General features: G+C 52.2%; 1 protein-coding gene and 1 long non-coding RNA gene across 5 annotated transcripts in view; both read right to left on the bottom strand.

Annotated features, from left to right (window-relative positions):
- The window catches only part of SAMHD1 (SAM and HD domain containing deoxynucleoside triphosphate triphosphohydrolase 1), a 47,013-nt gene extending 37,933 nt beyond the window's left edge, over positions 1–9,080 (bottom strand). For 3 of the 4 annotated variants that reach the window (XM_070051870.1, XM_070051871.1, XM_070051873.1), the window contains exons 1-2: positions 8,692–9,078; positions 4,167–4,233 (exon numbers count right to left, since the gene is read on the bottom strand). In XM_070051870.1, coding sequence (XP_069907971.1) covers positions 4,167–4,233; positions 8,692–8,998 — 374 coding nt within the window. In that variant the 5' untranslated portion in view covers positions 8,999–9,078. Of the gene's footprint in view, positions 1–4,166; positions 4,234–8,691 lie in introns of all 4 variants that reach the window. The other variant, XM_051846117.2, reaches the window with a different exon arrangement.
- Positions 6,219–8,402, bottom strand: LOC127491120 (uncharacterized). Its single transcript, XR_007919641.2, has 2 exons — positions 8,080–8,402; positions 6,219–7,059 (listed from the first exon to the last, which is right to left on the bottom strand). It is a non-coding gene; the product is annotated as an uncharacterized lncRNA (long non-coding RNA).
- Positions 9,081–12,547: the final 3,467 nt, after the last annotated feature.

The raw sequence follows: 12,547 nt of genomic DNA, 5'->3' as shown, positions 1-12,547 counted from the left end.
GAATAGCTCAAAATCCCCTCCTGCTTCATTTACAGTTGCTACATGGTCCAGGCTTACCAGCCTCATACCTGGCTAAGTGTCAACAAATAGCAGGGAAAGGGCAAGTTAGACTTTAGTGACCTTCTCAATAATTAGACATTTAAAAAATAAATCTTTTTGGGGCCAGTGTGTGGCATAGGGGGTGAAGCTGCAGTCTGCAATTCTGGCATCCCATATGGGTGCTGGTTCAAGACCTAGCTGCTCCACTTCCAATCCAGCCCCCTGCTAATGGCCTGGGAAAGCAGTGGAGGACGGCTCAAGTGCTTGTGCCCTGGCACCCATGTGGGAGACCCGGAAGAAGCTCCTGGCTCCTGGCTCCAGTCTGGTTCAGTTCTGGTCATTGCCGCCATTTGGGAACTGAACCAGCAGATGGACTATCTCTGTTTCTCCCTCTCTCGCTCTGTAGCTTTGCCTTTCAAATAACTAAATTTTTAACAAAACAAATAATAATCATAGTTTGGCCTAGTGGTTGAGACACCAGATAAGGAGCTAGAGGCCCATATGACAGTGCTTGGTTCCTGACTCCAGCTTCCTGCTGTGCAGACCCTGGGAGATGGTGTGTGTTTAAATCAAGTTAAGTTCCTGCCACTCACATGAGAATCCTGGATTGAGTTCCCGATCCTGGCTCTGGCCTGGCCCAGTCTCAGCTGTTGTGGGAATTGGGACGTGAGCCAGTGGATGGGAGCTCTCTGTCTCTCTGCCTCTCAAATTAATCAATCAATTTTAAAAACCACCAAAGCCCTGGTTTTTTTCCCCTTTTGCTTAGTAAAGGCATTTTTTTAAAAAGATTTATTTATTTATTTGAAAGCCAGAGTTTGGGCCGGCGCCGTGGCTCAATAGGCTAATCCTCCACCTTGCGGCGCCGGCACACCGGGTTCTAGTCCCGGTTGGGGCGCCGGATTCTGTCCCGGTTGCCCCTCTTCCAGGCCAGCTCTCTGCTATGGCCAGGGAGTGCAGTGGAGGATGGCCCAGGTGCTTGGGCCCTGCACCCCATAGGAGACCAGGAAAAGCACCTGGATCCTGGCTCCTGCCATCGGATCAGCGCGGTGCGCCCGGCTGCAGCGGCGGCCATTGGAGGGTGAACCAACGGCAAAAGGAAGACCTTTCTCTCTCTGTCTCTCTCTCTCACTGTCCACTCTGCCTGTCAAAAAAAAAAAAAAAAAAAAAAAAAAAAAAAAAAAAAAAAAGAAAGCCAGAGTTACAGATAGAGAGGAGAAACAGAGAGAGAGAGACAGAGACAGAGAGAGAAACAGAGACAGAGAGAGTCTTCCATCCGTTGGTGTACTCCCCAGTTGGCTGTGATGGCCGGAGCTGAGCCAATCCAAAGCCAGGAGTCAGGAGCTTCTTCCAGGCCTCCCACACGGGTGAGGGGCCCAAGGACTTGGGCCATCTTGTACTGCTTTCCCAGGCCATAGCAGAGCTGGATTGGAAGTGGAATAGCCGGGTCTCGGACTGGTGCCCTTATGGGATGCCGGCGCTTAAGGCCAGGGCGTTAACCTGCTACGCCACAGCACCAGCCCCTAGTAAAGGCATTAAACAAAGATTTAAAGTAGTCTTGGGCCAGGATATTTGGACTAAAAAAGATTTTATTTCTGTATTTTAACATTTCTGAAATCTAATGTCTCATTTTCTATTTCCTAGGGAAACCTTTATAAATCAATAGTTTAAATGGAAGAAATAGAAAAGTTATCTGTCTAAACTTGATTCGCCCCCAAAAGAAAAGTGCTGTACATGCACGTCACTTACTTGGGGGCTAGTACTTTGGCAACAGGAATGGGCAACTAGAAGGGTGAAATGGAAGTGACAGTAAGACCATGTAAGGGCACACTCACGAGCTGCTGGCACTGGTGTCACTGAGCTGATCCCACCGGCACCCTGCAAGGCAGGGCTACCCAGAACTTGGTGCGTTGATGGAAATATGCTCTGTCTGCCCAGTCCAGCATGGCGGCCACGAGCCCTGCGTGGTCTAAGCTCTGGAAATATGGCTAGTGCGACGGAGGATCTCAACTTTAAATTTCATCTAATTTTTACAAGTTTAAACATGTGGCTAGTAGCTCCCACACAGGACAACACAGCTCTAAGAAGTCCTGCAAAGTCTGTCTCAGAATGGCCAGGTGGGCAGAAGGCTTGTGCTATATAGTGTCCTCTGGAACTTTGTCAGTTTTAGTCACACATGTCCCCAGTTTCTGGACGAATGCCTGGCACACAGTGAACTTCTCACAAATTCTTGCTGAATGAATCAATAGTATTTGGGGCCACAAAGTAGTACATGGTTCCCTTGAACACAAAGACCTCATTTAGAACAAATTTCATTTAGTCCAAATAGTAAGCAACCATGTACAAGGGGTCTTAAAAGTTTTACGGGAAATGTACATAATGAAAAAAAACTATGCATAGATTTCAAAAATTTTTAGCATCAAAAATTTCACTTTTAAGAAAATTCTTTTTATTTATTTATTTTTTTCAGTTAATTTGAAAGAAAGAAAGGAACAGAGATGATAAAGATCTTCCACTTACTGGTTCACATCCCAAATGCCACAGCAGCAGGGCTGGGCTCGGCTGAAACCAGGAGCCAGGAACCCAGTGTTGGCCTCCGAAGTAGGTGGCAGGGACCCAAATACTTGAGCCACCACCTGCTCCCTCTCAGGGTGCGCATGAGCAGAGCCAGCAGGCAGAGCCAGTCAACTCTGATACGGGATCCAGGAGTTCCTAGTGGCGTCTACACCAGTGCTCCAAACGCCTGCCCTGCATACTTAAATTCTAATCTCAGGCTGGCGCCGCAGCTCACTAGGCTAATCCTCCGCCTAGCGGCGCTGGCACACCAGGTTCTAGTCCCAGTTGGGGCACCGGATTCTGTCCCGGTTGCCCCTCTTCCAGGCCAGCTCTCTGCTTAGGCCAGGGAGTGCAATGGAGGATGGCCCAAGTGCTTGGGCCCTGCACCCCATGGGAGACCAGGAGAAACACCTGGCTCCTGCCATTGGATCAGCGTGGTGCACCGGCTGCAGAGCGCCAACCACGGCAGCCATTGGAGGGTGAACCAACAGCAAAAGGAAGACCTTTCTCTCTCTCTCTCTCTCACTGTCCACTCTTCCTGTCAAAAAAAAAAATTCTAATCTCATTTTACTACCCTCAAACACACACAAGAACGAGACAGTGAGAAGGACTCAGAGGACTGAGGGTCTGAAATGTGGTTATGAAGCAGCCAAGATTCGGTCACTGAAGGTTCTGGCCCACAGGTCATCAGCTGAAAGCCACTCGGAGGTCTCACAGGGGTCTTCCTTCCCAATCTACTTCTGTGATCAATTACTAAGCCACAGAACAAGGAGTGAGTCAGTGTAATCCCTTGTTGTGATTCTTTGGTTACTGTTACCACAAACAGCAATTTCCTAAGGGGAATTTCACAAGAACATATTTTACCATCACTGCCAGTTCCCTAACAGAAACCAAATCTTCATTTTAAGGAATATTAACATGCAATCCTCAACTTTAAAGTGATTCCATTCTAATCTAGACCTAGAACCTCCAGTCGAACAGAGACATCCACATGAGTGTGTAATTTATTAAGGGTGAATTAACATTTTACATTCATTGTCTCATTATTATCCTTTCACAGCTGTAGAAACTGAAGGATTAAACAATTTTTCCCCAAATCATATAACTAAAAAATGCCAAATTATTTTGCATAGTGTCTTTAAATCTAAAACCAAGGATATATCCCAGTGTTTTTTTTCTTTTTGAAAGTCAGAGTTACACACAGAGGGAGAGAGATCTTCCATCTGCTGGTTCACTCCCTACGCAACGGCCAGGGCCGGGCCAAGCCTAAGCCAGGAGCTTCATTCCAGGTCTCCCACCTGGGTGGCAGGGGGCCAAGTACTTGGGCCATCTTCCACTGCTCCCAGGCCATTAGCAGGGAGCTGGATCAGAAGACGAGCAGCTAGGACTCGAACCCGTGCCCATAGAGGATGCTGGAGCCACAGGAGGCAGCTTAAGCTGTGATGCCACAAGGCCCCCCCTTCCCCCCCGACAAATCTCGCCTTAAAATAGCTCTAGAAAGACTTAGAAGTATGTTCAATACAGAGCTGAAGCTTTGCAGAGAGAGAGGTTACATGACAAACTGTCATTCTTACCTTATCCCAAGATTCTCAAGAAGAGATTCATCAAGAAAGGGCAGTAATGACCCTGTGATTTTGTTTTCTATGGAAGAAAGGGGAGAAGAAAACAAATTTAATCTTTACAACATATGCCTTTCAATGTCTTCCAGTGGGGAGCTACGAGAATTTACTCAGCTCAGCATTCATTCAGGACCCGAGTAGAAACTGGGCCAAGTACAAACTACCCTTCTTATCCACGGGTTCCAATATTCAGGGCCTCACATCTGTGAATTCAACCAAACGTGAACAGAAGCCGTTCAGGGGAAACCGCATCTCACTGAGCACGTGCAGGCTTTCTCTTCTCATGACTCCACAGACTTCCATCGCATTGGGTACTATCAGTAATCTAGAGATGAGTTAACATATAAGGGAGGGGCCGGCACTGTGGTGTAGCAGGTAAAGCCGCCACCTGCATCCCATATGGGCGCTGGTTCGACTGTTCCACTTCCAATCCAGCTCTCTGCTATGGCCTGGGAAAGCAGTGGAAGATGGCCCAAGTCCTTGGGCTCCTGCACCCACGAGAGAGACCCGGAAGAAGCTCCAGGCTCCTGGCTTCAGATCAGCGCAGTTCCAGCTGTTGCAGCCATTTGGGGAGTGAACCAGCGGATGAAGACCTCTCTCTTGTTCTCTCTGCCTCTGCCTCTTGTAACTCTGCCTTTCAAACAGATAAATAAATCTTTTAAATAAATATATATATATATATATATGGTGTGCATGCTCATTTGCAAATACTACACCATTTCACAAACGGGACGTGAGAATCCCCAGATTTTGTGATCTGTGAGAGGCCTTGGAACCAAATCCCCTTGGATACCAAGAGAAACGTCCACCATATTTTGGTTTGCTACTTATAAAGTCTAATTTTAATCAGATAACTAAACCAAGCAGATATTTTTGACAATCGGACAAAAACATTTTGTTTGTGTAAGCGACTCGCGAGGAAGGCCAGGCGAGGTCGGGAATGCAGCCGAGCGCTGTGGGTGCTGCCTGCCAGCAGTCCCCTGCGCTTCTAGAAAGGCAGAGTTTCAGAGCGGGGTAGGCAAGGAGAGTTCAGTTTTTTGTTTTTTCTTTTTTTAAGAATCATCAGGCTAAAACCAGTACCTGAGGGGTGTGTTCACAGTGTTGATTTCATTTCTATTCATTTCTAAACCCCCCCCTATTTTAAAGAACTATAGGGACTGGCACTGTGGTGTAGCAGGTAAAGCCGCTGTCTACAGTGCCAGCATCCCATGTGGGCGCCACATGTCCCGGCTGCTCCACTTCTGATCCAGCTCCCTGCTAATGGCCTGGGAAAAGTCATGGAGGATGGCCCATGTGTTTGGGCCCCTGCCATGCATGTGGGAGACCCAGATGAAGCTCCTGGCTCCTGGCTTTTGAAATAGATTTATTTATTTGAAAGGCAGAGTTACAGAGAGGCAGAGGCAGAGAGAGAGAGATCTTCCATCCACTAGCGCCAGTATCATATATGGGTGCCAGTTTGAGTCCCAGCTGCTCCACTTCTGATCCAGCTCCCTGCTAAGGCACCTGGGAAAGCACCCATGTGGGAGGCCCAGAGGAAGCTTCTGGCTTCAGTCCTGCCCAGCCTTGGCTGTTGCAGCCATTTGGGGAGTGAACCAGGGATGGAAGAACTCTCTCTCTCTGTCTCTCCTTCTTCTCTCTCTAACTCTGCCTTTCAAATAAATTAAATCTTTAAGAAAAAGTATTATTCAAATATAAGAATATTATTAGCATAGTATTGCTAAAAATTTGGTAGGTAATAAAGAGGGGAAAAGTAACTATCTATAAATTTGAATATGCATAGTACGTATACTGAATTACACAATAAGCAGGAAGTAAATGTTAATCTCACAGATTTTTCTTTTCTCATAGAAAAGATCATTTGCACCTTCTACCCCACTGACAGGAGGCGATATTTACGAGAAAAAGAAGCAGTCATTACTCCTGTTGCTTCTGCTACCCAAAGTGTGAGCCGCTTACAGAGCATTGTAGCTGGACTGAAAAATGCAGCAAGTGAACAACTTACAAATATCTTTGAGTAAGTTTAGTTCTATTATTTATATAATCATGTGTTTAAAATTAGATTCTTATTCTGTTCTGTTTGTAGTATATTCAGCCTTCTTGAAATAGTGGATACACATTTGGCAAGTTCTACTGTACAGGGAGATGGGGGTGGGGGGAGAGAGAGTCAGGAGCTTCTTCTGGGTCTCCCACGCAGGTGCAGGGGCCCAAAGACTTGGGCCATCTTCTACTGCATTCCCAGGCCATAAGCAGAGAGCTGCATTGGAAGTGGATCAGCCCGGAGTAGAATTGGCCCCATATGGGATGCTGGCACTGCTGGCGGCTGCTTTACTCGCTACACCACAGCGCCGGCCCTTATTCAATGGTTTTTGATGAGAATGCTTGTAAGAAAGAGCTGGCTTGAGTTCTTGAGTCCAAACAGCTAACCATAAAAATCCCAGCCCAGACTTTGCCGTGTGGGGTGACCTTCGGGCCTCACACAACTTGTGCATACGAAGTGTGGATTATAGCACCCTGTTTCAGGGTGCCTGTGAAATCATATTCCTTAGTCAGGAAAGGGACCTTGCACCTTGTGGTTGGTTTTGTCAAATGAAATATGTATACTTGGAGAATTAGAAAATCTATTATAGGAAGACAGCACCAATCTCGGGAATCAGTCAGAAGAGGCGTTTCCTTTTGTAGGGTAAAGGTCAGCAGGGACAGGCAGACTCTCTGAAGGGGAAGATGAACAAATACAGGGAAATCAACAGTGGGTCTGACAGCTGGGGCCAGCCTGGCGGCAGGAGAGGCTGCCCAGGGCATATTCCACTTCAGCGCTCACACAGTCACAGGTAAGCTGGAGTTCAGGGGCCTGTAAGAAAACAGCCAAGCCTCACTAAAGTTTGGTCAAGACAGAGCAGATGGTAAGACAAGCAATCTGGAGCATTCCATCTTCACCAAAGAAAAGCCAGCAGTGTCTTCTGTTGGCGCTAGACCATGGGTTTGAGAGAGCACAGGTCATTCTGGAGGGTGATGACGTCATCCCCAGAGCACCACTAAGTCAGGGCCCGCCCCACAGCACGGCCGACCACATTCTGGAAACAGAAAACTAGTGCACCCCAAGAGCCATCCTTGGAGTGGAGGGATGCAAAGGGGGGAAGGAAAAAGAGAAGTGCACCTTCTTCCCACCCGCGGGTCCAGGACCACTCAAGTTCCTCCCACCCCTGTCCCCAGGGCTCTGCTCATAATTTCCAAATCTTACTGAACTTGCAAATCACAACCCTCCAAGAGCCAGCTTGCTGTGGACCACCCCAGGGCCCAGGGCCCAAGTTTCACACAAAAGGTGTTTGAGGCAGGTGCTTGAGCATAAACCAAGATGGCTGACGAGAACTCCTGACCTAAGCAGCTTCCCAGCGAGGACCCACACCCCAGCCCTCGGGGCCTTCGCTGGAGTGGTACCAGGCCTCAGCATCTCTCCCTTGGCCTGCAATTCCTCTGGAAACGGGGCAGCTCCACTGTCCCTGCCTGGCACAGCTGACAGCTCAGTGGGGGCCTGTGCTTCGCGCCATCACCTCTAGGAGCCTCAGGGAAAGCAGGACCCAAGCGACTCCTGGACCCCGAGGGCAGGATGGGCACCTACCTTTAACCACTGCACAGGAGGCAGGCAGGCGCCATCACCGGCCAATCCAAGGCAGGCGCACACAGGGGGGACCAACCCGAGGCCCACACGTGCGCTGACCACCAGGGCTCACGGCCAACTTTGGACTGTTAAGATGACCCAGCTCTGGGGTTGCACAGACACTCCTGCAGCTAACTGCGGGGCTGTTCTACGGCACTTTTAAAGGACTGAGCACAAGCACCTCCGAGCTTTGCAAGCACAGCGAGCACGTACCGAGCCCTACTGGGGTGCTGGAGCGGGCGGCAGGAATTCAGAGGTCACCAAGTTTCCCTCCTCTTTAGGAAAACCCCAATTTCCTGAGGGCGGGGCGGGAGGCCTGGAAGCAAGCTCAAAAGCCCAGAACTGACTTTCATGTGGCAGGAGTTCAAGATCTGCGGTTACACACAGGGGTCCCCCGAGCCTGGGGAGCATGAGTGACAGCAAGCTTCCGACCAAGGTCTTCTCCCTAGCGGGGGTACGGGGGGACCCCGAGCCCCGCCGGCAGGCGCTGGGGGCCCAGTCCTCGTTAACTCCCCGGAGGAAGACCCCGCCCGACCCTCCCCACCCGCGCGCCTCACAGCCCCCCACCCCCTCCTTCCTGCTGCTTCCTGCTGCTCCTTCCTGCGAATCTCCAGCCCCCGGCTCCCCCAACTCTCTTTCCTCTGCCTCAGGACAGTACTCCTGGCGGCCCCTCGCTGCAGGGCCACGCTCCCTGGTCGCCCTTCCGCGCCTCGCACTCCTTCCCGGGGGTGGCCCCTTCTCGGCGTCCGGCCCTCTGCCCCGGCCTCTGGGCCCCACCCCTCGCTCCTCAGCCGCCGCCACCACCCCCCACCCCCAGCCCGGTACCTCGGAAGCTTTTCAGCAGTCGGAGCTCGCTGAAGCCATTGCGCTCTAAGAAGGCGCACACCTGCTCCGGGCCCCAGGTCTGGTGGTCCGGGTGGAGCTCCGGGCTCAGGGACCAGTCTGCCGCGGACGGAGTGTTCGGCGGGGTTCTCGGGCTGCCATCGCATCGGGGCCGCTTAGAGGGCTGCTCACACTCCGCTCTCTGCATGGCTACACCCGGCGCCCGCCGAAGCACACTCAAGAACCGCGGCTCCCGAGCCCCGCGCAGACGCACTAACAACCCAACCTCAGCGGCGAGACGGCGCAGCATCACCCTTTTATTGGCCTCTCGCGCAGGCGCACTGGCAGCTCAGCCCTACGGCCCGGCCGGCCCGGGGGCCTAGCCCCGGGCTTCTGCGCAGACGCAATGGCAAAGGCGCAGAGAGAGCGGCGTTTCCGCGGAAGGGCGGGGCCGGAGCCGGGCACGGCAGAGGGCAGAGGTGGCGGCGGGGGAGCTGCGAGGGCGGCTTAGGGGCGGCCATACCCTGGCTGCGGGGTGTTCGCGTTCGTGGAGTACTACTCTAGGCCACTCCTCGATGCCCCGGGCTGCCAACATCTTCCTTATGTAGAGAAACGACGGGCGAGGTGCGGGGCTGGAAGCCCCTGGAACAGTCACGCCTGCCGGGAGGGCGGCCTCCCGCGTTTCACAGTCCCCATGGAACAGGGCAGTAGGGCTGACAGATTGTCACCTTCCCCCACTTCCTCCCATCCGAAAGCCGCCTGATGTCCCCCAGACTCCTCGCAGAACAGCTAGCGAGGGCACAGGGAAGCTTGCGAAACAGTCAAGGGGAAAGTTCCCAGAGGATTCTGGAAACACCCCCACTTCCCGGCAGCAGGATCCCTCTTCAACCAGATACAGCCCCAGCCCCACCCACGTGCGGCCTGCGCAGTCTTGCAAGAACAGACGGTAGACCCAGAGCCGGTTGTAAAGCTCAGGCCTGCAGAGCCGGCATCCCATGTAGGCTCTGTTTCCAGTCCCAGCTGCTCCTCTTCGGGTCCTGCTCTCTGCTATGGCCTGGGAAAGCAGTGGAGGATGGCCCAAGTACTTGGGCCCCTGTACCTGCGTGGGAGCTCCTGGCTCCTGGCTTCAGATGGGCCCAGCTCCGGCCATTTGGGGAGTAAACCAGCAGATGGAAGACCTCTCTCTCTCCCGTTCAGTAGCTCTACCTCTGTAACTCTTTCAAATAAATAAATAAATCTTTAAAAAACAATAACACCAGTCTGACACCCCTCTTTGCTTCAGTAAAGCAACCTGGCTCTGCTGAGGTTGGTCTCCACCTCCTCCTGGAGACTGAAAAACCAGCACCCGGAGGTGTTCAACACCTAGCATGGTGGTGCTGGAACCTGGCAGGGTTTTTCATGTCTTAACCCCTTCCCTCCAAACTTTTCTCTCTGTGGCAACTGGGGTGAGGACCACGAAGTGACCGTTGAGTGTCCAGCACACATGGCTACCTGCACTCCCAGAGGGAGCCCCAGGGTGAACCGTCCGGTGACGCAGAATCCCTGCCATCTCTCACTTGCTCTCTCCCACCATCTCCATTCTTCAAGAGAGAGACCATGGATGTCTGGGACCCTGAACAACATAGTGGAGACTGTGAGTGCCTGAGTGCCTGGCCAACGCTACTCCTTGGTGAGACTCAAAGTTCCCCAGGTGAAAGTCAGACCCAGATGATTTGATAGGGTATCCAAGTGTCAGTTAGCCCCCTCCCCCTTTGTTTTAGATTTATTTATTTACTCGAAAGGCAGAGTTACAGAGAGGCAGAGGGAGGGAGAGAAAGAGAGAGACAGAGAAAGTATTCCATCCACTGATTCACTCCCCAGATGGCCACACGGCTGGAGCTACATTGATCCAAAGCCAGGAGTCAGAGCTTCTTCTGGATCTCCCATGCAGGTGCAGGGGCCCAAGCCTTTGAGCCATCTTCCACTGCTTTCTCAGGCCACAGCAGAGAGCTGGATCGGAAGTGGAGCAGCCCGGACTCAAACCAGCGCCAATGTGGGATGCTGGCACTGCAGGCGGTGGCTTTACCCACTACGCCACAGTGCCGGCCCCTCAATCTCCCTTTTTACGCTTATTTCTGACCTGGCTGCTGCGCGGGGAAGGAAGGGCAAGAACTCCCAGGTATCAGGACTGTTGACTGTCGTCCTCAGAGTAAATCGGACGGGCCTGAGAGGCGCCTCTCCAAAACTCCCCAAAAAGTTGAGAGCCGCCTTGGTCCAGATCCCCGGTCTCCCCTCTAGCCTGCCCACCTCATCCTGCTGAGAGCTTCAAGAGCACCGCTCATTCTTTACCCAGGATCCTAAGCTCCCCTGGGGATGCCTGGCATCTTCGTGAGCAGCTGCAAACCTCTTCAGCAGCCTTTTTTTTTTTTTTTTTTTTTTTTTTTTGGGACAGGCAGAGTTAGACAGAGAGAGAGAGAGAGAGAGAGAGGTCTTCCTTCCGTTGGTTCACTCCCCAAATGACTGCTACGGCTGGAGCTACACCAATCTGAAGCCAGGAGCCAGGTGCTTCCTCCTGGTCTCCCATGGGTGCAGGGGCCCAAGCACTTGGGCCATCCTCCACTGCCTTCCCAGGACACAGCAGAGAGCTGGACTGGAAGAGGAACAACCGGGACAGAATCCAGCGCCCTGACCGGGACTGGAACCCAGGGTGCTGGCGCCGCAGGCGGAGGATTAGCCTAGTGAGCCGCGGTGCCGGCCTCTTCAGCAGCTTTTACTAGTAATTGGTGTAAACCTGCGCCTCGGATTCTCACCTTCTCTCCCTCCTTTTCTATTAAGCTGACCTCCAGAGCAGGGGCTCCTTGCCATTCGGTCAAGTCACATCCAGACATTGGCTCTGGTCCCAGTGAGGGAAGGTAAGGCTTCAGACATATTCCCGGAGACCCCTGGGCTTTGGCCTGACCAACAGTGAAGGAGGGGACCCCGGGGCTCACTGCTATGTCCACTTTTCATTTCTCTGTCTCTGTGCCGGATGATGACCCAGAAACAAGAGCCCATCGCTCTTTGCCTTGCACCGCTGGGTCCGAAATTTCAGTTCCTAAAGAGTTGCCCTTAGCCTGCGCACTGAAAAATCTCAAGCCTCTGGCACTCACGGACTTCTGGGTTCACGCAGTGAAGCGCTTTTGCCTACAAATTTGGCATCAATATGAATTAGACAACTGCAGCCACGGGCCAGAATTCAGCTCTTTTGATCAAAACATGCTTTATGGATCTATATAACATCTTCAGAAGGAAAAGCAAGTAGTCTGTGGTTCCTGCTTCTCTCAGCATTCCTCACCCCTCACAACCAGCCGTCTGTGTAAAGACTGCTTCTCCAATGAAATCCTCCTCTGTCCCCCTCTTCTCTTCCCAAGCGTGCCATAAAATCCCAAACGGATTCCTCACACCTCGATCCAGATGCTGACCCCCACCCTGCGTCCCCCCCCCATGACCCCATTGATAACCCCCTCCTTGACCCCCCATCCCCTCTCGGAAACTTCCTCCCACCTCCTCTAACACCTCCCCGATTATAGAGATCCCAGAGGGCCCCTGACCACCCCCCAGGCCAGGCTGGCTCATCTGTAGCCTCCACTCTTCTGCTTTCCCCTTCCAACCACACAGACCGGCTCCCCCCACCCCCCTCACTGGATCTCGGAGACACAGGCAAACACATATGTTTCCCCTAGGGGAAGTGGCAGGGCCAGGGGCCCCACCCGGGTTTATGTCCCCTTCTTGTCCGATGTGAGCAAGACTGAGGAAAAGTGAGGTTCCTTTTCAGAAAACCCATGTTAATATAAAAACGAGTTCCTCTGCCTCTCCCAAGCGTACCTTTGACCCCAGGGAG

Source organism: Oryctolagus cuniculus, chromosome 11 (genome assembly GCF_964237555.1).
Source record: "Oryctolagus cuniculus chromosome 11, mOryCun1.1, whole genome shotgun sequence".
In the NCBI taxonomy this organism is placed as follows: domain Eukaryota; kingdom Metazoa; phylum Chordata; class Mammalia; order Lagomorpha; family Leporidae; genus Oryctolagus; species Oryctolagus cuniculus.
The sequence above is the reverse complement of the archived record's forward strand: the minus strand, read 5'-3'. Positions and strand labels throughout refer to the sequence as shown.